Consider the following 26612-nt stretch of genomic DNA (forward strand, 5'->3'; position numbering starts at 1 on the left):
CAAGAGGGGGCCCTGGCCGGTGGCTCAATGGTTAGCGCGCACCGGTCCATGCAATGAAGGGTCGCAGGTTCAGTTCCCGGTCCTGGTCGGGTTGCGTGTGTGAGAGGCAGCCAATAGATGTGTCTCTCTCACCTCCATGTATCTCTGTCTCTCTCTGTCTCTCTCTCAAACATCCATAAATAAAATAAAAAAATTTTTAAATTATATTATTTCTTGAATTTCACAAAAAAACACAAGTGGGGCTATCTCCTACCAAATAGACACGGTATGAAAACATGCTCGTAGAAGACATTTCAGATTTCAGCAACGAACTGGAAGCTTACCTCTTCCCCTCCCTTTATTTTTACCTTCCAGGAATGCGGTCAAAGAACACAGAACGCTTTACACCATTTACGAAGCCGGGTGAGTCCGTGATGCCTCCACGCAGCCCTGAAAGGCTGAGGGATGCGAGCATTATAGCCCCCCCCCCCACCGGCCCCCCGCAGTCCTGCGAGCTTCCGCCTCCCCTTGCCCTATCTGCTTTGTGTTCAGGGGGGGCCATCCGCTACAACCGGGGTGCAGCAGACGAAAATGAAATAATAACAATGATGCCTAGCACCCCCTTAATTTACCTTCTGCAGTTTTGCTATGATTTCAGATAAAATTGTTTCTTGAATTCTGATAGGACGCCTGATTCTAAAAGGAAGTGCATCCAAGTTGAAAATGAAGTGTTTTAACACTCGGAGCAATTTCAAACTTCACATCATTATGTTGCATATTTGAGAAGATTGCCCAGAAAGATTAGGCTTGCCCAGGACCACACAGCTATTTAGCGGCGGAGTTAGAAAAAAAAAATACATATATATATATATATATATATATATTACTTACTCTCATCATCATGCTGTTAGATTGCTTTTTTTTTTTTAAAGATGGCTTTTTTTTTTTTCCTCCCCTGGAGGAAAAATTCCTATCTCATAATTTTATGTGTATAAAATTATCTCCAGCTGATATTCTTATGGAAAGAAACAGGTTCCGAGAACCAATTTTTGCAGCAAATCTTTTGAAGACAGATTTAATGGAAACGAATTATCTGATAAAAACCATGTTTATCTTTATAAATTCCGCTGCAAAACCCGACGTCAGAGTGAAAACTTCTCTAGACGCAACCACCCCCGGTGCCCAAACCAAACCACCGGCTCAGACCTCGTCTGGGCCCTTTGCTTGTGAATGTTTAAAGCTGTTCTGTGTGAAGGGCTGTTTCCTCCCTCCCTCCCTCCCTCTCTCCTTCCCTCTCTCTCTCTGTTCCTTCCTTATTTCCACATATCCAGATTCTAGGAACTGTCACTTGAACGACAGTCGTTCAGGAATTTGGGTAGAAGTAATGCTTTAGTCTTAAAATGTCATTTTAGTTTCTTATCTATTGTGTGCATATAATTCTGTTTACTCATCCAGGTAATTTCTTAGGACAAAAACTTCTTGTTCATTTGTTTGTTTGTTTTGTTTTTTGTTAATCCTCACCCGAGGACATTTTCCCATTAATTTTTAGAGAGAGTGGAAGGGAGGGGGAGAGACAGAGAGAAACTTCGATGTGAGAGAAACACATCCATTGGTTGCCCCCTCGCCCCCCGCACGGGGGTCGAGCCAGCAACTGAGGTACGTGCCCCTGACTAGAATGGAACCAGCAACCCCCTTCAGTGTACAGGCCGAAGCTCTATCCACTGAGCCACACTGTCCAGGGCAGGACAACATCTTGGAGGCAGAATCGTAGGATGGAAGAGTGTGCCCCTTGAGAAACGTTTATATAGATGCCTGTCCATAAATTTACATACATCTTAAAGAGAAAGCGTGAGTCCTTACGAGTGAACACCGCCATGCAACCGCCAGCCAGCCTGGGGACCAGGACAGCAGACGGACCTCAGACCCTCCCTTCGTGCTGCCCGTCAGTCACAGTCTCCCCTCCCCTTTCCCCAGAGGTGACCAATGGCAGGCCTTCTCTCCCCGCTTGTCTCAGGTTCGGTTCCTGAGAAGCAAGTTCAGTTCGTCCCCAGATGAGGGATCTCTGGCCAGTGATTGATTGAAGCAACGCCACATCGAACAACAACGTGTGAGCTGCTTAACAAGTGGCAGAGGAGAGGCAAAGAACATGCACATGGAGACGGTGCTGTTTTTAGGCCTCTGGGCTCAGCTCCACGTCTTGGGCACCCTGTGATATCAACGAGAGAGCACCAGCCATCCATCCGCCGGGAAGCCCCGTGGACACTCATTTGCATGAAAAGACTTTAAGCAAAAGACTATCCCTTTGCCCGGCCGGTGTGGCTCAGGGGTTGAGCGTCGGTCCAGGAACCGAGAGGTCACCGGTTTGAATCCCGGTCAGGGCACATGCCAGGGTTGTGGGCTCGACCCCCAGTGTGGGGCGTGCAGGAGGCAGCAAGATCAATGTTACTCTCTCACTGATGTTTCTCTCTCTCTCTCTCTCTCTCCCTCAATCTCTCTAAAATCAATAAAAACACGTTTAAGAAGAAAAAAGAAACGCAACAAGAATTTGTCATGAGCCTGAATGTCCTAGGAAGTCCTTTAGCTCAGAGGAGAAGGATGTCAGATAGAACCTTGAAAAAGAAGCAATGCTAGAAACAGCAAGTAAATAGGTAACTACGAAGGAATTATTTCCTTTTAAAAACACTCCTTGACGTGCATTTATAGCAATCACAATCTGCTGCGGTATCTGGAACACAGGAAAGTAAAAATATAAGAAACAAGGCAGGGAGTTTGGGGGTGGGACCGGGCTGTGCTAAGGTTGTTGCATTAAACACCAAGTGGGATTTAGCAGTGAACGGCAGACTGGTTACTTAGAGATGAAGGCTGGGAACCATCTATACCAATAAAAGGGTAATATGCTAATTAGACCGGGAGACCTTCCAAGGACAAAGCCATGGTGGCGGGCTGAGGCAGAGGTGGTTAGGGGCGATCAGGCCAGGAGGGGAGGGTAGTTGGGGGTGATCAGGCTGGTGGGGGGGGCCAGTTGGGGGAGAGCAGGCTGGCAGGCAGAGTGGTTAGGGGCAATCAGGCAGGGAGGCAGGTGAGTGGTTAGGAGACAGCTGTTCTGGATTATGAGAGGGATGCAGTTGGACATCCCCCAAGGGGTCCCAGATTGGAGAGGGTGCAGACTGGGCTGAGGGACAACCCCCCCCCCCGCCCCGTGCATGAATTTCGTGCAACGGACCACTAGTAAATAATAAAACAGGAGGATACCCTGGCCTGTGGGGCTCAGTGGTTAGAGTGCCGGCCTGCACACTGAGGGTCTTGGGTTCAATTCCCGGTCAAGAGCATGTATCTCGGTTGCAGGTTCTATCCTTGGCCCCGATTGGGGCGTGTGCAGGGGGCAACTGACCGATGTTTCTCTCTCTTAATGTGGTTGTCTCTCTCTCTCCCTCACTCCCTCCTTTCCACTCTCTCTAAACGAAAAGAATATCCTCGGGTGAGGGTTATCAATAACAACAAAAAAATCTTATCTATCTGAAAAGAAGATATGAGCCCTGGCCAGTGTGTCTCAGGGGTGAGAGCATTGTCCCATGCACTGAAGGGTTACAAATTGGATTCCTGGTGGTCAGGCACATACCCAGGCTGCAGGTTCAATCCCCAGACGGGGTGAGTGGGTTGATGTTTCTCTAGCCCTCTCACTGCCTCTCTCTCTCTCTCTCTCTCTCTCTCTCTTTCTCTCTCTCTCTCTCTCTCTCATCAATGAAAAACATATTCTCTGGTGAGGGTTTAAAAACAGAAAAAAGATATGAGTGGCCAATACGTAAATGAAATATATTTATATCCTTACACGTCATCAGGAAAAATGAGATGGATGAAGAGGGTATGGAGCAGCTACAATTCCCATGCGTTTCTGGGGAAATGAAAAATCCTTCAATATTTTGGAAATTGAAAATCTGTGGGCAGTTCCCTATGAAGTTGTACATTCACCTGCCATATGACTCAGCCGTTCGACTCCCAGGTTTTGTTTTGTGGTTTTTTTTTTTTTTTTACCCAAGAGAAATGAGACCATCTGTCCATCCAAAGACCTGTACGTGAGTTTTTATTCCTAACAGGCCAAAACCAGACAGGTCCAGCAACAGATGCGGAGACAGGCCAATCTCGGGAGGGTTGCAGGCGGACCCCCACACAGCCGGCAGAGGAAGCCAGCCATCAATCTGCACCAGCAGTGTGCCTGGGGATCAGCAGCATCGCGTGAAAGCAGGCAGGAGTGGGGGACTTCTTTTCCTGCGACTGGCCATTTAAATATTCACGACATCATTCGGGGGGTGAGGGGGGCATACAAAATGACCAACTGAAACATCAGCCTGCTCGATTCGGACAAACGTTTAATGAACTCACCCCTAAAGGGGCGATCGCTGCAATGCTACCAACAATAAAAAATACATTAAAAAATAAGAATAATGAACTCACCCCTAATGCCTGAGCAGGGCCAGACCAAACGATTTCATGGGCCTTGTATGGTCCGTGGGCTGGACATTCCTCACTCCTGTACTGAAGGAAGGAAGCCAGACATAAGCTGATATGTAACGCATCGTTCCATTCACAGGCCAGGCTAGAACAGGCAGCAAGTCTACGGCGACGGGACCTCGGCCAGTGCTTGTCTGGAACTGAGAACGGCATGTAGGTGCAAGGCGTGAGGGCATCTGGGGAGAGGAGACATGTATACTGGCTCATACGTTTGCCCAGACTCATCTAATTACACATCTCACGTGCTCCTTCGTGCGTTATACCTCCAACGGATTGTGATTTTTACAGAACCTTAAGGCCGGCCAGAGTGGCTCAGGGGTTGAGTGTTGTGACCAGGAGGTCCCGGGCTCGATCCCCAGGGTGGGGCCTGCAGGAGGGCAGCCGATCCATGGTTCTCTCTCATCATGGATGTTTCTATTTCTCTCTTTCCCTCTCCCTTCCCCTCTGAAATCAATAAAAATATTTTTTAAAAATGAAATAAATAAGACCAAGAGCCTGACTGGTCGGAGCTTAGATTTGAGGGGGTGCCGGGTGGATAATCACAGCATGTGTGATGTGGTTTTGCAGTGCTTTCTTTGAATGGCCGGCGTCCCCTGCAGACTGTTTCCCTACAAGAGGCACGTGTACACGTAGGAGAAATAGAAACACGCGTGTGGATGGGAAGGTGTGATAAATACAGACCTCGTTTTCTGGATAATTCCATTGTGCACCAACAGGACACAGAATCCAAAGGAGTTGTCAATAGACTTTTCCAGAAAAAAAAAAAAATCATCAGAGAGCCGTATTTATCTCTTACTATCTTCACACCCCAACCCTTCAGGTTCTGTGGTCACATTTTTTCTGTTCCAAAAATACAATTGCTGATTTTTTTAAAAGGGCAATGATATTTAAAATTAATGCGTAGAACCGTGCCAGCTGGCGAAGAAGGGTCCCGATTTAGATATTTACCTCTATAGAGTCGGCACAATAGGAAAACACACACACACACACACACACACACCTCAAGCTCTATAAAGAAAAGAGGTCAATACAGAGGCGTCGTTATCTATTATTCACCATTCACTGAGGCCCGAGATGGCCCCGGGACATCCGTTGAGCATGAAGTGACCGTGATCTGTGGCTGGTGTTGGGTTGACCACAGGCAGGACTGTGCGACCACCGCCCTCACTGTGAGAAGTCAGAGGCACACTAAAGAAAAATAGAACTGCCCGCCGTGGCTCAGTGGTTGAGCATCAGCCCATGAACCAGGAGGTCAGGGTTTGACGCCCGGTCCGCGCACAGGCCTGGGTTATAGGCTCAAGATCCCTAGTGAGGGGCGTGCAGGAGGCAGCGGGTCAATGACCCTCCCTCATCATGGATGTTTCTCCCCCTCTCCCTTCCTCTCTGAAAGCAATAATAATATATTGGGGGTTGGGAGGGGGGGGGGAAGAAGACTAGAACCCAGGGCCGTGGGAGAGAAGACACCTTAGGCACACGGGGTTCACACGGGTCAGGTGGATGTCGTGGACATCGGTCTGCTATTGGGCCATGGTGCCCGTGGTCTCCTAATGAGAACCAAAGGGTGGGGGCTGGTCCCAGAGAAAATGGGGTCCCTGGCCCAGCTGCTGGGCCCGGGAGCCAGGGCTGTGGGCTCCACCCCGTGTGGAGTGTGAGGAGGCAGCCGATAGAGGATGTGTCTCTCTCATTGACGGTTCTCTCTATCCCTCACCCTTACTCTCTCTCTCAAGATCAATTTTAAAAAAAGCATATTTAAAAAAAAGAAAACAAGGTCCCTTGTTTGACTTAAACACCACGGACAGCTCCAGGCCGGGGTAGAAAGGGCATTTTCTTTTCCCAAAGCTGACATGACCGCCTGGAGGACCCCATATCTGACAGGACCCCAACTTCCTGACTACACATTGCGCGTAACCAGACCCCCTTTGCCACGCATGTAAGTGCACACATGTGAGCACAGGGTGGGGGTGGGGCAGGATCCCCTGAAATGGTCGGGGTGAGGGGAACCGATGAAGGAACGGATTTTTTTTTTAATAAGATGGTCTTAGTGGGCATATATAATTAACGGGGCCGCCATGCTGGGGGCTGGAGGACGAGGAGGGCGGGAAAGCCCGTGGGTGGGGGCAGGGGCGGGGATCCCCGCTCCGGCGCCGACTCCTCCGTGGCGGTGGGGGAGAGCGGATCCCGGATCCCAGCCCGCAAGGCCGGAGCAGCGCTGCGCCATGTGCTCCGGGTCCCTGGACCTCCTGCTGCCCCTCTGGCTCTGCTGGGCCCTGGGAACGCGCGGCTCCGAGCCCCTCAGGTGAGGCAGGGCCACCCCAGGGCGCAGGCGGCTCGGTCCGGTCCGGAGACGCCCCGGCGCGCGGTCCCGCGGGCACCGGCACCCCCCCGGGCTGCACCCAGGGGCCGTCTCTGCACCGCAGCTGAACGGGGTGGGGGGGTGTCTTCGTGAGCGGGTCGGCCCGGGGGAGGCGGGTCGTGGTCCCTGCGCGCCTCCTCCCTTTGCCGGCTCCCAGGGCCTAGGCCGCCCGAGCGCCGAGAGGGCCGGGCACACGGGGCGGCCGGCTCCGCCTCGGCCAGCCCTGCCTCCTCCTCCTCCTCCCTTCGCTCCCGCGCTCCTCCCCTCGGTGCTCCCCTCCCCCTGCGCCCTCCTCCGCTCCGGGCCAGCGCGGCGGCGGCGGCAGCAGCAGGAGCAGCCCCGGCTGCGGGTCGCGACGGCGGCGGGGCGCCCCCTCCCCCGTGCCGGGGCGCGGCGGAGGGATGTGGGGCTTTGCGGGAGGAAGGCTTTTCCGCTTCTTCTCGGCCCCGGTGCTGGTGGCGGTGGTGTGCTGCGCGCAGAGGTAGGGTCGGGTGGCTGCACGGCCGGCCGGGAAGCGGGCCCTGCGCCCGGAGCGTTGGCGCGCGAGCCGCCGCCTGACCCCGCTCCCCGGGCCCCCTTCTCCCCTCTCCCCCGCAGCGTGAACGACCCGGGGAACATGTCCTTCGTGAAGGAGACGGTGGACAAGCTGCTGAAAGGCTACGACATCCGCCTGAGACCCGACTTCGGGGGTAAGCGGGGTGTGCACGGCCGGCCGCTGCGGGAAGCGCGCCCCGAGGCACCGGCGGCCTGGGTGGACGAGGGAGGCGGGGTCCGCTTCCTCCGAGCCGTGGCGAGGGGTGGGGGTGGGGTGGGGGACACTTCTCCTGCGCCCCCTCCTCGGGGAGCCCCCCTCCCCCTGCCTCCTCGGAGCCCCCCACACTCCCAGGCCCGAGCCCGGCTGATCCCCCTGTCGTGCGCTTCCCGCAGGGCCCCCGGTCTGCGTGGGGATGAACATCGACATCGCCAGCATAGACATGGTGTCCGAAGTCAACATGGTGAGTGCCCGCCTTCCGGGGGCTGCCCCGAGACCCTGCACCGCCGTCCGGGCCCAGGGCGTCCACAGGACCGGGCCTGAGGCCTCCTCTGCCGGGGCCCAGCCTCCCGGCTCCGAGGCGCCGGCCTCCTGCGCGTGCAGCTACCTCCGCCCGCCCGGGGGGCGTCGTGGGCATCGCAGCGGCGCGGAGGGTGCAGCCTCCCCGCGGAAGGAAGGGGTCCCCGGCTGGCCTAGCGCTCGGCTGGCCCCGCCGAGCTGCTGCCGGCTCCTCCTGCCCTGGGTTCCCGGTTCCCAGGCCGCCTCCTTAGCAACAGGCGCCGGGGAGCCGGGAAGCAGGCGAGAGCCGTGGGGGTGGCTCGGATGCTGGGCGAGCTGTCTTCCGGGTTCCTTTGGTGTCCTTTTGGGAAGTGGTGCAGGCAGCTGGCGAGGACCAGGGCGGCGGTCTGTGGATGCCGGGGTGCCTCAGTTTCCCCGGTGTCGGCGGCCTTTCTGCAGGGCCGGCTCAGGGGCTGGGAAACCGCGCGCCCAGCTGGGCCAGGCGCTGTCAGAGGTGCTGAAGGGCCGGGCTGTTCTGAGAAGGGAGGCCAGGCTCCCTTGCTTGTCACGGAAAGGGCTGTGAACGCGGAGGGGGCTCCCTGTCCCGACCCCGTGGGAGGCGGGGGTCCCCGTCCCGAGATGCGACGGTGCGGGGTGGGGTGGGGTGGGTGGTTGTTAAGGCTTTGGCTCGGGACCACAGGGCAGAACCGCGGAGCCAAAGAAACCCTTTCATCAGCTCGTGGAACTGCAGCGCGTGCCATTTGGAAAGCGTTTTCTGTTGAGTGGACACTTTGGTAGGAATGAGCCTTGGGAAACGGTGCCCTTTGGGGAGCGATCGCTTGGCAACTTTTCTTGCGGCCACATATGGAGCTCATGACGTGGATTCCGACGGACGCGATAGGTTCCTGGCTTGGTGTGCCCCAGTCACGTGGGCACACGCGTTCTCAAATGCAGGCTCCCAGGCGCTCACGCGCCGGTGGTTCCGGTCCAGCGGGGAGGTGGGAGGGGGGGGGAAGCTTGCGGTCTCTGCATTGAAAAGTGATGCTTCCTGATTGTTCTGAGGCAGGTACTCTGTGGACAGTGTTTCGAGAAACTTTGCAATCCATCAATCACAGACACGCAGACGTGTGGAAACACACGGAAGCGAGGATTCAGCGTGCGTAGCGGCGTCTGTTTACACCGAGAGACCATTGTGGGTTCCGTAGGAAGAAATCTTTGGCCCCCGCCGAACTATTTGTGTTGTTGTTTTTTTTTTTTTTGTCAAATTTTCACGCTGAACCTAAATATTTTAAATGACAATGTGTGATGTAAAAAAAAAAAAAATTTACCTTGCACTCACCTCAGCCATTTCTATAAAAGGCATTATAACAATAAAAGTGCTGGGAAGAAATAGAAGGAATATGACTTTACATACATTACATTAAAAATTAACATCATGTATAGTTCACATTTTTTGTGATTTTGTAAAAATAATTGTCCAAAAACTATAGTTTATGGTCTAGAGAAAAAAAAACCCCCCCACACAAGTATTATATTTAGGATCTACTCTGTAATCTGTGGTTTTCTTAATGGGGGACTTCACAGTCTTGAGAGAAGACAATTTTTTAATGGAAGTTAATTGAATATTTAGTGGATTGTTGTGTCAAATTGGATGCCTATAAGACGAAAACATATCGACGTGGTGCAGTAAGAACTCCACACGGTATTGTGTTGTCCCAGACCCATGGACCATTTTTCCCTCGAACTTAATTTTTTTTTTAAATATATTTTATTGATATTTTACAGAGAGGAAGGGAGAGGGATAGAGAGCTAGAAACATCAATCAGCTGCCTCCTGCACACCTCCCACTGGGGATGTGCCCACAACCAAGGTACATGCCCTTGACCGGAATCAAACCCGGGACCCTTCAGTCCGCAGGCCGACGCTCTTATCCACTGAGCCAGACCGGTTTGGGCTCGAACTTAATTTTTAAACTGGAGTTACGTAGTTGTGGTGGCCTCAACGTGGATGCCTGCTACCTTTGGCAAGCGCATCACCAACGGTGGCCTCGTTCCTGGCTTATGAATTGAGGTGCCTCCATTTTCTCGGGGTCCAATCCCAGAAAGGCCAGTTGAAGCCCCAAGCCCATTCTACTGAACACTCTTTCCTTGGAGGGCATGTCCCCAAGTTCATAGGTACGCAGGACCGGTACGGGCATACAATCGCATGTATGCTCTGTGTGTGTGTTCTCATGATGGTAATTTCTGGGGCGCTGGAACCAGACATGTAGTATAAACAAAAACTGGGGATTGTTAGGGTTGGAGATCAAAGGTCATTCATTGGTCAGGTGGGACGGACAGGCATTTGAAATACCTTCCACCGGTTCCCATGATAATGCTAGAAAAATGGGGTTTTCCTTGACATATTTGCTTCTGAGCATGGCTGGGATCATGGACCTTTTATGATACGTTTCTTGTATTTTATGAGTGGTGTCTTTAATGTGTCTGTTGATTTTATTATTTTTGTGGGGGCCTATTTTTATCTTAATCAAATAAAGATTTTTCTAACCGCAGGGCTGCCTCTGCCCCAGAGGGTGCTGGGTGCATGACGGGGGGGGGGGGGGCACCAGCGGGTAGTAGGCGCCCGTCTATCAGGGAGGGTTGGGCAGGCGTCTCCTAGGCGATGACTAGTGGGATTAGGTGCCTCTGCCTCTGATTCCGAGTCCTGCCGATTTTAGGGAGACCCATTTTGGGGGGGCCTACCTGTTGAGAGTCTCGTTGTCTCTCCCGCCATGGTGCCGGCCTCTCGCCATGGTGCCTGCCTCTCGCGATACTGACTGCTCGCTCGCGATGATGCCAAATTCTCGCGATACTGCCCGCCCCTAGCGATGGTGTACCTACCTCTCGCGATACGGGCTGCCTCTCGAGACACGGGTTGCCTCTAGCGCTGGTGCCAGCTTCTCGCGATGGTGCCGGCCTCTCGGGATGGTGCGTGCCTCTCTTTTTTTCTTCTACGTTTATAAGGGAAGAACAGAGAAGAGATGAGTCTGAGATCAGAACCATCGCTTGGTCATCTTGTATAAAAACAAGATGAATTCTATGTACGCGCTCCCTTCACCACCTTTCTAGTCCCAGACAACTCAATGTCGTTAGGTTACGAAACTCAGTAAGACGTGGCCTTGCATTCAGGGTGTTGTAGGTGTCAGAGGAGAGATGCCAGATGGTTGCCACCGGAAGTAGGAGCGCAAGAAAGGACCAGCCGGGCCAGCGTGGCTCAGTGGTTGAGCGCCGCCCTATGAACCAGGAAGTGAAGGTTCGATTTCCGGTCAGGGCACATGCCTGGGTTGCGGGCTCGGTCCCCAGTGTTGGGGGCGTGCAGCAGGCAGCCATGTCATCATTGATGTTTTTTTTTTTTTCTCTCTCTCTCCCTTCTCCCTTCCTCTCTGAAATCAATAAAAATACACGTAAAAGTTCTATTTCAGTTGGGTGAGTGGGGCAATAGAAGTGTGCCTGGTGCAGCTGGAGGAAGATGTTCTGGGTTAGGGAAGAAAATGGCCAATGTAGGGATGGCTGGATAGGAGATGGTGGAGGCGATTGGAAAAGAGGAAATGAAAGTGTAGGACCAACCCCTGTTCTCCTAGGCCCTTTTCGGCCGTGCCCAGCGTCGCAGATGCTAATTTTCAAGAAATGAGGAACCCGTAAATGTGTGTGTGTGTGTGTGTGTGTGTGTGTGTGTGTGTGTCTTTAAGTACATGATTGACATGATTTGAGCTGTGGTTTAAGAGGAATATTTTGGCCAAAATGTAAACTTAGAGGAGTGAGGGCGACGAGGTAGAAGAGAGACATTTACGAGGACATTAAGGGTCACAACCATCCAGGAAGGGCCTTCCTTGACATCTTCCTTCCCAGGGTTTTAGATATATTTTTATATATTTTATAAAAACCTATAAAAATATTTTTCCAGACATATATTTAAGTGACATAAGTAAAGGTTCATTACTGTATGAAATAGGTATGTGTAAAACGTGTGTATCTCAAGGTGGGACACGTATGTGCCTGTGCGTGAGCGTTGGATGGGGTGGCTTATAAGAACGACTCCTGGATGTCGCTAATAGTCATACTGCCCCTTTCTAAATGATTGCAAAGCGAAATCTTCACCTGCTGCCAGTGACCCCAGAGAGCACCTCCAGCTGCCCATAAACCCACAGACACAATTCCGCTTCTTCTACACGTAGGTATCATCACACATGTCGGTGTTTTGTAGAAATAATCGAAGGGGGGATTCCAGTCCTTGAACATGTAACATTCTTACGCACTGTGACTTGTTTCATGGGTAATGGAGAGAGTCTGCGTTTTTGTTGTTCCCCATCTTTCAAATTTTCCTTTTCCCCACCTTTTTAAAATGGATTTTAGAGACACACACACGGGGGGGGGGGGGAAGAGAGAGAGAAACATTGATGTGAGAGCGAAACATGGATAGGCTGCCTCCTGTACCTCCCCTTCCGTGGATCGAGATCGCCCGCAACCCAGGCATGTGCCCTGACCAGGAAACCGAACCATGACCTCCTGGTTCCTAGGTCGATGCTCAACCACCGAGCCACCTGGCGGCCGGGGAGTGTTCCAAAAAGCGCCCGCCGGCATAGCCACTTTCGGGTTCTCTTCCCAAATCTATGGGAACATCTAGCCCCAGGCAAGGCGCGTACACTCACTCAGCATTTCCATCCCCGACTTCCCAGAGCCTGTGGCATGCCCACAGAACTGATTCCAAAGAGAGATCTACATACAGAGGAAACCACGAGGAAGACGGGGACACACACACACACACACGCACACACACGCACACCCACGGCCACACCGACACGTGTTAGAAAGCCACCCTCCACGGGTTTCTTCCCAAGAGGCAGGGCGGGCCCACTTCAGAGCTTGCATTATGAATCCTCATTAGCGTGTTAAGGGTTGGAAATGTGCGAACGCTCTTATTATTACTAAGTGAGCCGGGGGATGACTCAGCAGAAAGGAAGAAAGTGTTTCTCTGACCCAGTTAGGGCTGGGTAAGGTGCTGCCGCGTAAGGCCCGGGCGGGGAGTGTGCTGGCACTGGGTGCCAGGTGGCTGCCACTCGGGAGGGTGGGGGTGGGGGTGGGGCCGGTTACGGAGCACATTGTTCTCACGGACGGGCCCGTTCGTTTTTGTGCATAACCTATGATCGTGCATCGAGACGGGGCCGAGGGTAAGGAAGTCCAGGATGAACCTCCAAGATGGATGGGAATAATACCTTACATAAGAAGCACCGTTCGGAGGGAGGTTTGTATTTAATATGAGAAGGAGCCTTAGGGAGCGTGCAAAGAGAATGCCTTTTGTATCTCCCCTCAGGGAGATTGTGAAGCTTTTTGTGGCTCCATCTTTTTTTTAAAAACACACACACACACACACACACACACACACATTTGATTTCAGAGAGGAAGGGAGACAGAGAGAGAGAGAAACATCCATGATGAGAGAGAGAATCATGGATCGGTTCCCTCCTGCACACCCCCGCAACTGAGGATCGAGCCCCCAACCCGGGCACATGCCCTGACCGGGAATCGAACCGGGACGTCCTGGTGCATGGGTCGACGCTCAACCACGGAGCCCCACCGGCCAGGCATGGCTCCATCTCTTTAACAGGTGGATGTCACACGCTTTGTCCCCGTTGTGAACGATCCCTTGTGGTGGGCTTGGGATCGTGTGGTGTGTTGCCCACGGAAGTGAAGTATTTGTCTGGTGCCAGTCTGCTCACTGACATATAAAAACCTTCCCCGACCTTTTCCCCAAGGAAAGTGCTGTGGGCTCGGCATTTGGGTTTGCACCATCTGGCGTCCGTGTTACCTCTGCTTCCTTCCCGTGGGAGCTGAGCCCTTCTTTCTCCAGCGCGTTTGGCATCGAGTCGGGCACTGCCATTGCGTGGTGAGGCCTGCTGACCGTTTGGAATCTTCCAGGGTACGGCGTGGTGCGCGGTGAGATGTCGCTCGGGGGCATGAGCACCAGCGGGCTGCTGCCATTTTGGCCGTTGAAGAAGTTGACCTCTTCTCCATTTAAAAAAAAAAGTGATTTCAGAGAGGAAGGGAGAGAGGGAGCGAGAGAGAGAGAGAGAGAGAGAGAGAGAGAGAGAGAGAGAGAGAAACATCAATGATCTGGGGGATCGAGCTTGCAACCCAGGCATGTGCCCTGACCGGGAATCGAACCCCCACCACCTGGTCCATGGGTTGACGCTCAACCACGGAGCCACACTGAGCTGTTCTCACAAACAGATTTCTGTACATCTATAATGATTTCAAAATGAAAACGCAAGAATCCTGAAGATGCACGCACCTACCTATAACGCTATGTCTGAATGTACGTAGCATAGGTAATAAATGAATGTTTTGGATAATAAAATTGGGGGGTCGAAGATAGGAGTTTCCATGTCATGAATCTGATACTAGTTATACAGAGTTAGGAGCGTGCTTGTTTCTGTTGAGTTCTGTTGGATATGATTTTTTCTTTTTTTTTAAATATATTTTATTGATTTTTTTACAGAAAGGAAGGGAGAGGGAGAGAGAGTTAGAAACATCGACGAGAGAGAAACACCGATCAGCTGCCTCCTGCACACCCCCCACTGGGGATGTGCCCACAACCAAGGTACATGCCCTTGACTGGAATCGAACCTGGGACCCTTGAGTCCGCCGGCCGACGCTCTATCCACTGAGCCAAACCGGTTAGGGCAGATATAATTTTCAATGTAGCTGATAACTGTATTTATTTCTAAAAGGAAGCATAGTTTAGCCCTAGCCAGTTTGGTTCAGTGGTTAGAGCATCGGCCTGCGGACTGAAAGATTGTGGGTTCAAGTCCGGTCAAGGGCTTGTACCTGGGTTGCAGGCTGGATCCCGGGCCGTGGTTGGGGCGCGTGCTGGAGGCAACCAACGGATGTGTCTCTCTCACATCCATGTTTCTCTCTCTCTCCGTCTCTCCCCCTCCCTGCCACTCTCTCTCAAAATCAACGGGGAAAAAAAATATCCTCGGGTGAGGATTAACACTAGGCAAAGTTTAAATTTTAAAAACATTATAGAAGGAAAAGAAATGTGTGTTTAAAAAAAGGAAAAGGAATGCGTGTTACAAAAGTAGTTCAAATGTCCATTCAGCCTATCTAATCTCCTAAGTGAGATATCTGAGAATTTTCACGCTTGATCTTGGTAGTAAATGCAATTACTGAGCGGCGAGGCCCTGATCCGCCTAACGTGCGTGGAGAAGAGCGCGGGGATTGTGCTATTTATACGCGCCTCATTCAGAAAGCCTCGCCCCGTGCGGAACGAACGCCTTCTCTCCAGTCCTGTGGAGCCTGGCTGGTTGTGTTGGTGTGAGACTCGGTCTCACGCACACGGAGGACCTTACTTTAAAAAAAAACACGCATATTTTTATTGATTTCAGAGAGGAAGGGAGCGAGGGAGAGAGCACCATCAAATGACGAGAGAGAATCATGGATCAGATGCCTCCTGCACGCCCCACACTGGGGATCGAACCCTCAACCCGGGCGCGTGTCCTGCCTGGGAATCAGACCGTGACCTCCTGGTTCGTAGGTCCATGTTCAACCCCCTGAGCCACGCCGGCCGGGCCTGAATTTTCTCACTGTGGGACTCCATGACCCGCCCCCCCCCCCCCCGACTCCCTTATTCACGAGTTCATCTTGGGCAGAGAACCCGAGTACTCTCCATGCAAGTAGAGGACCGTTTGAATGATATTTGGAAGCTGCTGTGAAGGCCAAAGGTCGAGAGCTTTTGTGTTGTTATTATTAAAATGAAGTCACTCTACTGGGAGACTAATGATACACTCTGGACTACAGTGAAGCCGACAGGTCCCTGGGGGAGAACCGTGGGCCGGAAAGGCAGTAACAGAGGCGAAGCGGAGATACCCAGTGTAGGTGGGGCTCATGCTGACCCCCCAGAGGCAGGTATTCACGCCCTTTGGAGCCGGGGAATCACATTGGAACAAACAGACAATTAGAACCCGGAGTCCTAGGACGGTTTTTGCAGTGAGCCATCCTCCTCCTGAACCAATAACTTTGGGCCTCGGTTTCCCCGTCGATAAAAAGAAATAGGGTCGCCGAGGCGATGGGTGAGGACGCTGCCAACCTGAAATACTATTGGACAGGAGGGCTGAACGTTCATGTCAGGTTCAAACGAATCAATTGCCTTAAAATGCTTTCCCTCCAACCCCGATACCCTCTAAGAAGTGAAGGTGGGAAGCCAGTTTTTTTTTAAATTCATTGATTTTAGAGACAGAGGAAGGAAAAGAGAGAGAGAAACATCGATTTGTCGTTCCACTTATTTATCCAATTGATGTTGCTCCCTGTCTCTCTCCCTCTCCCTTCCTCTCTGTCTCAGATCAACAAAAACATATTTAAGATAAAACTGGCCACGGTCCAATCTCCTCCTATTCTCCCTCCAAAAGGTATCAGATTTTATTTCAATCACAACTCCCCCCCCCCCGCTCCCCGTAGTTATAGTGAGAATTCTGGTTCATGAATGTTTACCCTATTTCACTTAAACCTTCTGTACACACATACACACAGCGGAGTACCCCGACCCGGAGAATTTTCCAGTTCCATCAAAAGGAAGCGAGATTGCTCACATTGGAAATGGGAACAGAAGTTGGAGGAAAAGCCGGGGATTAAGATAAAGCCTAAACATTGCAACCTGGAAACGATACATTCAACAAATTGAGGCGTGCCGATACTCCAAAGAGACCATCTGCTTTCCTCCGTCAGAAAGCGTTCAGCGCACTTCCATTTGATCATGGAGTCAAACGGAGCACTCAAGCCTGGGATTCCAACCAGATCCTGGTGGCGGGGGTTTGGGGGTGAGGGCACCAACATTTCAAACGTGAGCGAGCACCCCCCCCCCCCCCGAGAGGTACTCACCGGAGGTGCTGAGCCACCTGGGGACGCGTGGGCTTCCGACTCGAGGCCTGGGGGGGCCGTTGGGGCCCGGCGGGTGGGGACAGGGAAGCTACCCTCCTGACATGGGCGAGAGAGCCCAGCTCCCAACGCCCACGGGGCCCCTGCCTGGGCCTCATCCGCCCGATTACTCAGGGCTCCTCGTGAGTCAGCTGAGACCAACGGAAAACAGCAGCCCAACTGGCAGATTTCACCTGGGCCCGAGGTGCTCCGGGAGGATTGGGTCGACGTGAGAACACCTGAGCCGGGAGCTGGGGTTCAAGGAGCGCTTCTGAGAGTCTCAGGTGGCCCAGCCCCGGCCTGGGCTCCCAGCCCTCCCATCATTCCAGGGAAAGGTTCACATTCCTGACACGGGAATGCAGAGTCTTCTTTCAAAAAATGAGTCCCAGCCCGTACCGGCCTCAAGCAATGCCTCTCGCACGCAGAACCTCATCTGATCTCCTTTCCCCACCCAGAAGAGAAACCTCTACAGCAGTGAGGAGTTAGGACGGGGGCTGCTGGGCTCCGATCTAAGGCAGCTGGGGGAATGCCAGGCCAGCCCACAGGATGGAGGCTGCGGGCCATGTCCTCAAGATCTCTGCGTCGCTGTTGGTTTTGTGTTTTTTTTTTTAAATATTTTTATTGATGTCAGAGAGGAAGGGAGAGGGAGAGAGAGAGAGAGAGAGAGAGAGAGAGAAACATCCATGATGAGAGAGAATTACGGATCGGCTGCCTCCTTCACGCCCCCACCGGGGAAGGAGCCCGCAACCCCGGGCGTGTGCCCCCACGGGGAATCGAACTGTGACCTCCTGGTTTGTAGGTCGACGGTCAGCCACGGAGCTCCACCGGCCGTGCTCAGAACAAAATCTCTGGCGTGGCCGGGGTGGCCGGCGTGGCTCGGTTGGTTGAGCGTTGTCCTGTGCACCCAGAGGTCACCGTTTGGGTCCCAGTCAGGGCACATGCCCGGGTGGTGGTGGGCTCAAATCCCAGGAGGAGGCGTGCAGGAAGGTATCTGCTTGCTATTTCTCATCATCGATGTGTCTCTCCCTCTCCCTCTCCCTTCTTCTATGAAATCAATAAAAATATATATATATAAAAATAACGTAATGGCCCCACAGAGTGACCCTCTTCCCCAGCGCCCCCCTTCCGCCCCCGGGGCCTCCCCCTCCAGCCTTGCCCAGAGCTGGTCTTCCGCAAACTGCGCCGTGATCCCGCCACGGCGCCTGCCCGCTGGTCCGCACGCCCTCGGCGCGGCGCTGTATTTAACCGGCACTCTGTGTCTGAGACCCACTGCCAGCCAGGTGGCTTTGTCGTTTTTCTCAGGTTGCTTTTCTGGGGATGTGTCTTATCTCCCCTGAGGCAGGTGACGGGTCCGTCTCTCTGTTCTCAGTTGTCCTCTCAACGTTTCGTGCTGTTCAGCCCTGGCCTGCGGGCTCAGTGGTTAGACGCAGGGGTGGGCAAACTTTTTGACTCGAGGGCCACCGTGGGTTCTTACACTGGACCGGAGGGCCGGAACAAAAGCATGGATGGAGTGTTTGTGTGAACTAATATAAATTCAAAGTAAAGGAGCGGAGGGGAGAGCAAGAGAACCGGATAGAACAGCCGGATCCGGCCCGCGGGCCGTAGTTTGCCCACGGGTGGGTTAGAGCGTCGGCCCGCAGACAGAAGGGTCTCGGGTTCGATTCCCGGTCAGGGCCCATGTTGGGGTTGCAGGCTCGATCCCCAGTAGGGGGGCATGCAGGAGGCAGCTGATGGATGTTTCTCTCTCTCTCTCCCTCTCCTTCCCTCTCTCTCTAAAAGTCAACTAAGAATCTTAAAAAAAAAAAAAAAAAACAAAAACAAAAAAACAAGAAATAAACCAAAACCAACTAGATGTCGGTGTTTCAGGGTTTCCAGGGGCGGACGTGCCTTGTGGTCCGCCCCAGCGCTGAGTCCCCGAGAGCTCTTTAGGGTTATGTATTGAGTCCATTTGCATTTGCCAAACCGACTTTCTTTCCCAAATGGACTTCTTAAATATCACTTTGGGCCGTAAGGGGGAAAATATTTTAAGGAAGAGGAGACACGGGGAAGAGACAGGAACCAGGAGAGTAAAAGAAACACACACACACACACACACACACACACACACTGGGCAGTGATGTACGACAGTGTTTAGCCAGGCTAAATTGGTGGTTCAGATATTACTGTGGGATTAAGAGGTCAATAAAACACACCTCCCTTTCCCTCTCGGAATCCATGGAGGAAGGGATCAAGACGACTGAGTAGAAATTAAGACATCAGGTTGATTGCTGGTGAGGAGAATGCATCCCTGATAAGTCTGGTCTCCTCCCACGCCTTCTCGTCCTTGGCTTCCCAGGAGAGAGGGCCCCTGGGGCCACGCCCCGGGTGGGGGGGAGGCCCAGGTTCATTCTGCTCTGGAGGCGTGACCCCAGTCCCCAGAGGCGTGACCCCAGTCCCCGTGGGGAAGAGTGAGAGTTTCGCACCATGGGATGGAGACACCCGTCTAGAGCGAGGACAGAAACACGAAAAAGGGAAGATTCCGCTCACCCGAAACCTGAGCATGTCTTCAAAGGAACAGGAAATGACCTGGACCTGATGAACGACAGGGGTGATTTTTTTTTTTTTTTTTTAGGAAATCCTATAATCAGGGTACTAGCTTAAGACAACTGAACATGCATCTATGACTTCTACGTGAAACACAGGTCATTGTATAGACTTCCTTCTGAACCCCCCAAAACGGTCACATATGCCAGACACACCTGACGCTGCTCCAGACCAGTCCTTTTTACAAACGGATTTTGGAGACAGAGAGGGGCAGGAAGAGAAGGGGTGAGGGGGGGGGCGGGAGAAACGCCAATGTGTTGTTCCACTTGTTGGTGCCTTCGTGGGCCGATGCTCTCTGTGCCCCGACTCGGGGGGGTCGAACCCACAAGCTTGGCGTGTTGGGGACAACACTCTGACCAACGGCCAGGCCTCCAAACTCGTCTTGAATCTCCTGGGAGGTTCCAGCCTCCCTGCCCGTGTTCCCCGTCCTCTCCCGTGACCCGCTGGTCCTCAGGCCTGCGTTCCCCGCTCCCAGGTTGCGGCCCCTGCGGCCCTTTGCCCAGGGCTCAGCGCGGGGGGCTTCCTGTCCAGGCCGCAAGGGCGTGGGGGCCGGAGACCGACCAGCTAGCCTCCCCCCTTGGAGCTGCTCGGTCTAAGCCAGCTCACGAACCCCGGCCTCCGTGTCCTTGCCCGGGAGCTGGCGTGACAAGGACGCGGCGAGCCTTGGGCGGTGGCAGAATGAGGAGTCCATCGTTAACATTCCAGGTTCGTCGCCGTTAGCTGGGGGGGAAAAAAAAAAAATCAAGGAAGAAAGCCCCAGAAACCTGCTGACCAGCTTCACTACGGACGCACGTACAGCTTCGGTCTCGGCGGATCCTCCAAACGGCTCAGCGTTTGGTGTTGCTTTTGTGCCCAATTATCTCTAAACAGAGAATGAGACGGTTGTGTCTGCGAATAAAAGATCCCTTTGTAGAAAATTTGGGAATTATAAAACATTAAAAACCCACAGGGCCACCCGCAGAGAAAGCCGTACTCCAGTAATTCCCCGTTTCAGTCTATCTTTCGTGTAGTCGGTCTCCCTGCCTCCCTGCCTCCCTCCCTCCCTCCGTCTACCTAACTTACCTGTTCATCCTACCCGTGCATCTGTCTGTCACCTATCTATCATCTCTATCTTCCTGTTTTAAAAAATAATATCTTTATTGATCTCAGAGAGGAAGGGAGAGGGAGAGAGAGAGAGAGAAACATCCACGATGAGAGAGAATCATGGATCGGCTGCCTCCTGCACGCCCCCTATTGGGGGATGGAGCCCGCAACCCGGGCATGTGCCCTGGACCGCGAATCGAACCGTGACCTCCTGGTTCATAGGGCGCCGCCTGACCACTGAGCCACGCCGGCTGGGCCCGAATACTTTTTCATTGAATGATCATCCTCGGCCCCCTTTCTTAGGGGTCCTGAGGTTCTTACTCCCCACCTTCTCCTTAGTTACTTCATTCCATTGACAATCTCCACCGACTGCCCTTGAGCCGACGGCCTCTCTAGGGGACGGGGTTGAACGTGCAGGCCGAGCGTGCCGGCGACAGCCAGAGGAATTGCAGCACGGATGACGTCACGCCCCGTACATTTCAAGTGACAGGGTTTCCGTGTCAAAGGTGAGCGTCCAGCAAGTGAGTCACCAGCTGTTCATCCTGCTGCCCCCTGGTACGTTACAAACTCTTGATTCTGATGCACACAGCAGCTAGTGCCTCAACGGCGTTGGGTGTGTCGCTGTAAATGTAACTATTTTCTCTCTTTTCCAAAGATAGAAGGAAAAAGCTGGGGCCGGGTGGGACCACCGTCCTCTTCTGATGGAGAGACAGTGACCCAGAGCCGAAACAGCACGTTTATTGTATACTCCCAAATACCAGGAAGTTTCACCAAAAGGTCAAGACAAAAGGAGATTATTTGCATTCTTGAGTAGGCCCTGAGCATTCCTGGTGCTAGGCTGGATTTAGATATCAAAACCCACTTCCCCACACCACGGGCTGAAATGAAGGTCAAGCTGACAACAGCCTTGCCCTGGTGGCAAGGTGTGTTCCCAGGGCGTGGCTTTGCCGACGCCACTGGGTTCAGCTGACAATAATCAAAGAATGCCCACGTGCCTTCCCAGGGGGCCTTGTACATGTCGCCCCGAACCTAGAGTGCAGGCACGCTTCCAAGCTCGGAGTGGAGCTTTCTTACCCTCGGACGATGGAAGAAAGCATCCAGGAGCTGCGTCACGCGGGCTCAGCGCCGAGGCCCCGCGGCGTGGCTCCGAGGAAGCCCGCCGAAGAAGGAGGAGCAGAAGGGCCCTTCCGAGAATTGTGCTCACACTCGAGGTCGTCAGCTTCTCGCCCCAGGGAGGTGCCTCGCCTGAGGCAAACCTGCGTGTGAGCGTCTCCCATGCCTCACACGCTCCAGGCGATGGACCGTGATCGGGTCGGTGAGGGTCTAGCCCAGGGGGTGGGCAAACTTTTTGACTCGAGGGCCATCATGGGTTCTTAAACTGGACCGGAGGGCCGGAACAAAAGCATGGATGGAGTGTTTGTGTGAACTAATATAAATTCAAAGTAAAGGAGCGGAGGGGAGAGCAAGAGAACCGGATAGAACAGCCGGATCCGGCCCGCGGGCCGTAGTTTGCCCACGGCTGCTCTAGCCAGCGCCTTGCTGAATAGAGAGAGACCTCCCGCCCTTGGAGGCACCATCTGGACGCTCGTGAAGGTTTGTGTCCCGTGGCCTGGCTGGTGCACAGCTCCACACCCTGACTCCTTGAAACCCATGTAAATATGAGTAGTGTCCGTCCGCCTGTGGGGCTCAGCGGTTGAGTCTCAACCTATGATCCATGATTCTATGAAGTCAATAAATTTTTTTTTTTTTAAAAAAAGAAATGGAATAGCCCTAGGGTTCCCTAGTCTTGAGAAGGGAGAGTTGAGGGAGCAGCCAAGAAGATGGGTGGGAGGAAACGCGAGAGAGAGGGTGTGTGTGTGTGAAGATCAGTGATGGGTCTGGGATGTCAGCCACCGTTTTTCTGTGTGGATGCCGCGGGAGAAGACACGTGTCCCACGGGTCGGAGACAAAGGACCGTCTTCCTTCTCAGCTACATCCTCTGGGGGCCCAGCGCAAAGTGAAAAGCGTTCTCCAAAAGCCGCAGTAAACTATAACGTACCCTCCTCTCCGGAGGTGAACACCGGACTCCTCTCTCCTCGGGCCCGAGGCTCAAGAGAGTGCGTGGAAACGGCCTCTCGGTTTCTTTCCGGGAACCTGGGTTTTGATGACCGTGTCCCCGGACACAGGGCACCTTGGGTAATCCCATAGACAGATGCCCATCCCAGTATTCCTGCTGGAAGGAGTAACAGTTCAGGGGGCAAACACACACACACACACACACACACACACACACACACGGCCCCACCTCAAGGCAGTATTTTTCACTTATAGGATGTGTAGCATTGTTCCTGTTTGTGATTTGTGGAAGAGCAATAACCTCACCATTTCTGGGTAGGAGCCAGAAATAGACCTGATCTCAGAAATGAATGGGCTTGCTGCCTAAAAATAGCACATCTTCTTGGAAACAGAAAATGCTTTAAAAACGTGTGGCATCGCTAACCCACACGTGACCCGTCTTTGAGGAGAGGAAAAGCCATTGTTAAATCCTAGCCCAGAGGCACCTATATGAAATCAAAGGCCCTTTGAAGTCTGGGAGGATGCGTCTATAGCAAGGGGCGCTCGGTGTAAAATGGAAACATTCACCCTTGCTTTCTGTTGAACCTTTTAAATTTTATTTTTTATTTTTTGTGCCTTGTCTGCCCTCTTGAAGGGATTCGGATAGAAATGAGTTTAAGTGCTACCCAGTTCTGCAAATCTAATGATTCGAGTCTGTTCACGTATGTGCGGGATTTAAGGAATGAAATCGATGAACAAACGAAGTGGAAACGGACTCATAGGCACAGAGAACAGACTGCTGGTTGCCAGAGGGTGGAGGATTGGGGGCCCGGTGGAAGAAGCCAAACTGGCCCTCGATGGTGTGGCTCGGTGGCTAGAGCGTCGGCCTGCAGACTGAAGGGTCCCAGGTTCGATTCCGGTCAAGGGCACATGCCGGGGTTGCAGGCTCAATCCCCAGTGGCGGGCATGCAAGAGGCAGCTGATCCATGATTCTCTCTCATCATTGATGCTTCTCTCTCTCTCTCTCTTCCTCTCTAAAATCAATAATATATATATATATATATATTTTTTTTTAAAGAAAAAGCCAAAATGCCTTCTCTTGATCACTGTAATTTGGGGGGAGGGGTGTTTGATTTTCTGTGTACCCACCAGCACGCGAACTACTTAAAGGTACAAATGATGTGTTTCTTTTTTTGTTTAATATGTTTTTATTGATGAGAGAGACAGAGAGAGAGAGAGAGAAACATTGGTTGATTGCCCCCCCATATGCACGCCGACCAGGGACCAAACCCACAACCTGGGTATGTGCCCCGCCGGGGAATCCAGCCGGCGACCTGTCGGTGCACGGGAGGGGCTCCGACCCCCCTGAGCCTCGGCCCGGGCTGTTCCTTGTCTCCGGGTCCGAGCACCCAGCAGGGTTTTGACCTGTGGTAGGTGGGTACCAGATGCAAGAGGGAGGGAGGGAGGGAGGAAGAGGGCTCGCCGAGAGATGGACACTCCTCCCCATTTGCCATGTGGGTTCGACAGTTAACCGCAGAGTGTGCCGTGGGGAGAGCCAGGTAACGGGAGCGGATTCCAGTTCCCTACATACATTGTGCTCGTAGCCAGATGCCCCCAGCCGAAGCAGGCGAAGCGCCCGCCGGGAGGCCGCGGGCACTGAGGTCTTACGTAAGCCGGCTGCTCGGAGCCATTTCCCATCTTCCCTGACCCGAGAGCCATTTACCTGCGAGGCTGTATCGTCGACTCTGCTGAAGCAGGTGCCCCACAGGTGCCCTGCGGCTCCCCAGCTGCGGCTCCCATCCCGCCAGCCATCCGGCGGGCGCGGAGATTGCCGGGCTTTCTCGGGGTTAGTCATCCTCTCCCTCCATTTCCTGCGCCGAGGAAATGTAGTCAATCACTTAATTGCGGAATAATGAGCGATATTTTCACTCCCAGAGATGCATTCTGGCCGCCGTAATGCGATAAATGCCAGGAGATTTGCGCGCGCGGGGAAGCAGTGTTGTTGTTGATCTCTCCCTGCAATTTATGGGGGCCTCTCGAATTATACACCTAGAGCCGGGAGGAGGTTTGCTGCGGGTAATTTGGTACGCGTTGTCACCGCTGCCGCTGTCTGTGTACACGCCGGAGATTTTGAAAGGACTCACCTAGGCCCGTGAATGACTCAGATTCAAGAATGCCTGCTCCCAATTCCCAGCCGTCGGGGGGGGGGGGGGCTCCTCCTTGGGCTGCAGGTCCCTGGCCACAGGGCCTCCTCCTCCTCCTCCTCCTCGTCCTCCCTCCCCCTACCTGAGCCCTCGGACTCTAAACCAGGGGACCCTGGGCTGGCCTGGCGTTCTTACCCCCCGGAGACCCTGGCCTCTGACTTTTGCATGAAGTGGGATTTTGGAATCGGGGGTAAAAACCGAACAACCCCGTGTCATAGTTTTCCCGCTAGAAAACGGTGTGCAGAGTCTAAACACGTGACTGGACGAGCGTGTGCAGACCCACCAGGCGTGGGGAGACGTGCATCTCGGCGGGCATCAGCGTGTCATGCTGGTTGATGCGAGGCACACACGCATGCACACACAGACACACATGCACACACACACGTATACAGCCACGCACATGCTCACATACACATCCATGCCCACACACTTCGGGGGGGGTCATGCTTTCCTTAGATCATCAAAGGGCTTTATGATCCCTCAAAAAAAAGCCCAGAGCGATACGTGGTCCCTCCGTCGAATGATTTTGTTTATAAGATTCTCTTTTAAGAGAGAGACTCTGACTTGAACACGATTCTCGCTTCAGTGTGTATTTCCGCTGACCCTAAGTTTGTCATAAGCCTCTTATAAGAGGGGTGGGGTGGGATCCACCCGGCGTTCGCATCTCCAGGAGGCAGCCCCTGTTCCCCCCCCCCCCCCCCCCGCTCCCCGTGCATGAGAGAAAGCAGTGTCTGTGCCTGCTCCGTCCCGGCCTTGCCTGTGGCTGCGCGGAGACTAACGTCTTTCTTTTCTCCCCCCCCCCCACCCCGCCCCCGCCCCCCAGGATTACACCTTGACCATGTATTTCCAACAGTACTGGAGAGACAAAAGGCTCGCCTATTCGGGGATCCCGCTCAACCTCACGCTGGACAACCGCGTGGCGGACCAGCTGTGGGTGCCGGACACCTACTTCCTAAACGACAAGAAGTCCTTCGTGCACGGGGTGACGGTGAAGAACCGCATGATCCGTCTGCACCCTGACGGGACGGTGCTGTACGGGCTCAGGTCTGTCTGTCTGTCTGTCTGCCCGCCCGCCCGCCCCTCGGGGCCTTGACGTGGCTCCCTCGAGACGGCCGTGGCCGGCGAGGCCTCGTGCTCCAATGCATTAGGAGACACCACGAGGCCTCCCGAGCTCGGCAGAGAAAGGAACCCTATAGGATCTGGGCATCGCCGTCTTTATGACTGGCCACAGGCATGGCCTGGCCGGCGTGGCTCAGTGGTTGGGCGTCAACCTATGAACCAGGAGGCCAGGGTTCGATTCCTGGTCGGGACACCTTGCCTGGGTTTGGGGCTCGATCCCCAGTGTCGGGGGGCGTGCAGGAGGCAGCCGATCCATGGTTCTCTCTCGTGGATGTTTCTCTCTCTCCCTTCCCCTTGGAAACCAATAAAAACAGATATATTTTAAAGGGGACGGCCGGCTTGCGCTGCTTTCATCTGATTGGGTTGCCGACTCGGCGCCCGGGTCCCCTCCCCCAGGCTGGAGTTCCCCTATTCTGGCCACAAAGGCCTGTGATGAGTAGTATTACCCTGACACCACAGTACCTGTCAAGCACGTTCTCCCAGTGCCTTCCGCAGAGTCTTGCCGAGTCGGAAACAACCCTTGACTTCTGCTGATCCCGGCTCCGTGGAGGGCTGTCCGAGGCGGTGCCACCAGTATTTACGGGCATGACTAATGGCGAGGCTCCCGGGTTGGGGTGGGGGGGGGTGCGGGTCCTCGCTCCCCAGGCCTCCGAAGGAACTCACTCAAACCAGAAAGCTAGGCGGCTTGTCTGGGACCCGAGGAGGTCCGGGGCTTCCGTGGTTACCTTGGAAACCACCAGAATTTCCCAGGATGCTCCACCGCTCCTAGG

General features: G+C 53.6%; 1 protein-coding gene across 3 annotated transcripts in view; it reads left to right on the plus strand.

Moving 5' to 3' along the window:
- Positions 1 to 6640: 6640 nt before the first annotated feature.
- The window catches only part of GABRB3 (gamma-aminobutyric acid type A receptor subunit beta3), a 36250-nt gene continuing 16278 nt past the window's right edge, over positions 6641 to 26612 (plus strand). Inside the window, exons 1-4 of one of the 3 annotated variants that reach the window (XM_080651769.1) lie at positions 6641 to 6784; positions 7439 to 7530; positions 7769 to 7836; positions 25547 to 25767. In XM_080651769.1, coding sequence (XP_080507895.1) covers positions 6705 to 6784; positions 7439 to 7530; positions 7769 to 7836; positions 25547 to 25767 — 461 coding nt within the window. In that variant the 5' untranslated portion in view covers positions 6641 to 6704. Of the gene's footprint in view, positions 6785 to 7138; positions 7323 to 7438; positions 7531 to 7768; positions 7837 to 25546; positions 25768 to 26612 lie in introns of those variants that run through there. The other 2 variants (XM_080651768.1, XM_080651770.1) reach the window with 2 other exon arrangements.

The sequence above is a fragment of the Plecotus auritus genome (assembly GCF_963455305.1).
Source record: "Plecotus auritus genome assembly, chromosome: 15".
NCBI lineage: Eukaryota > Metazoa > Chordata > Mammalia > Chiroptera > Vespertilionidae > Plecotus > Plecotus auritus.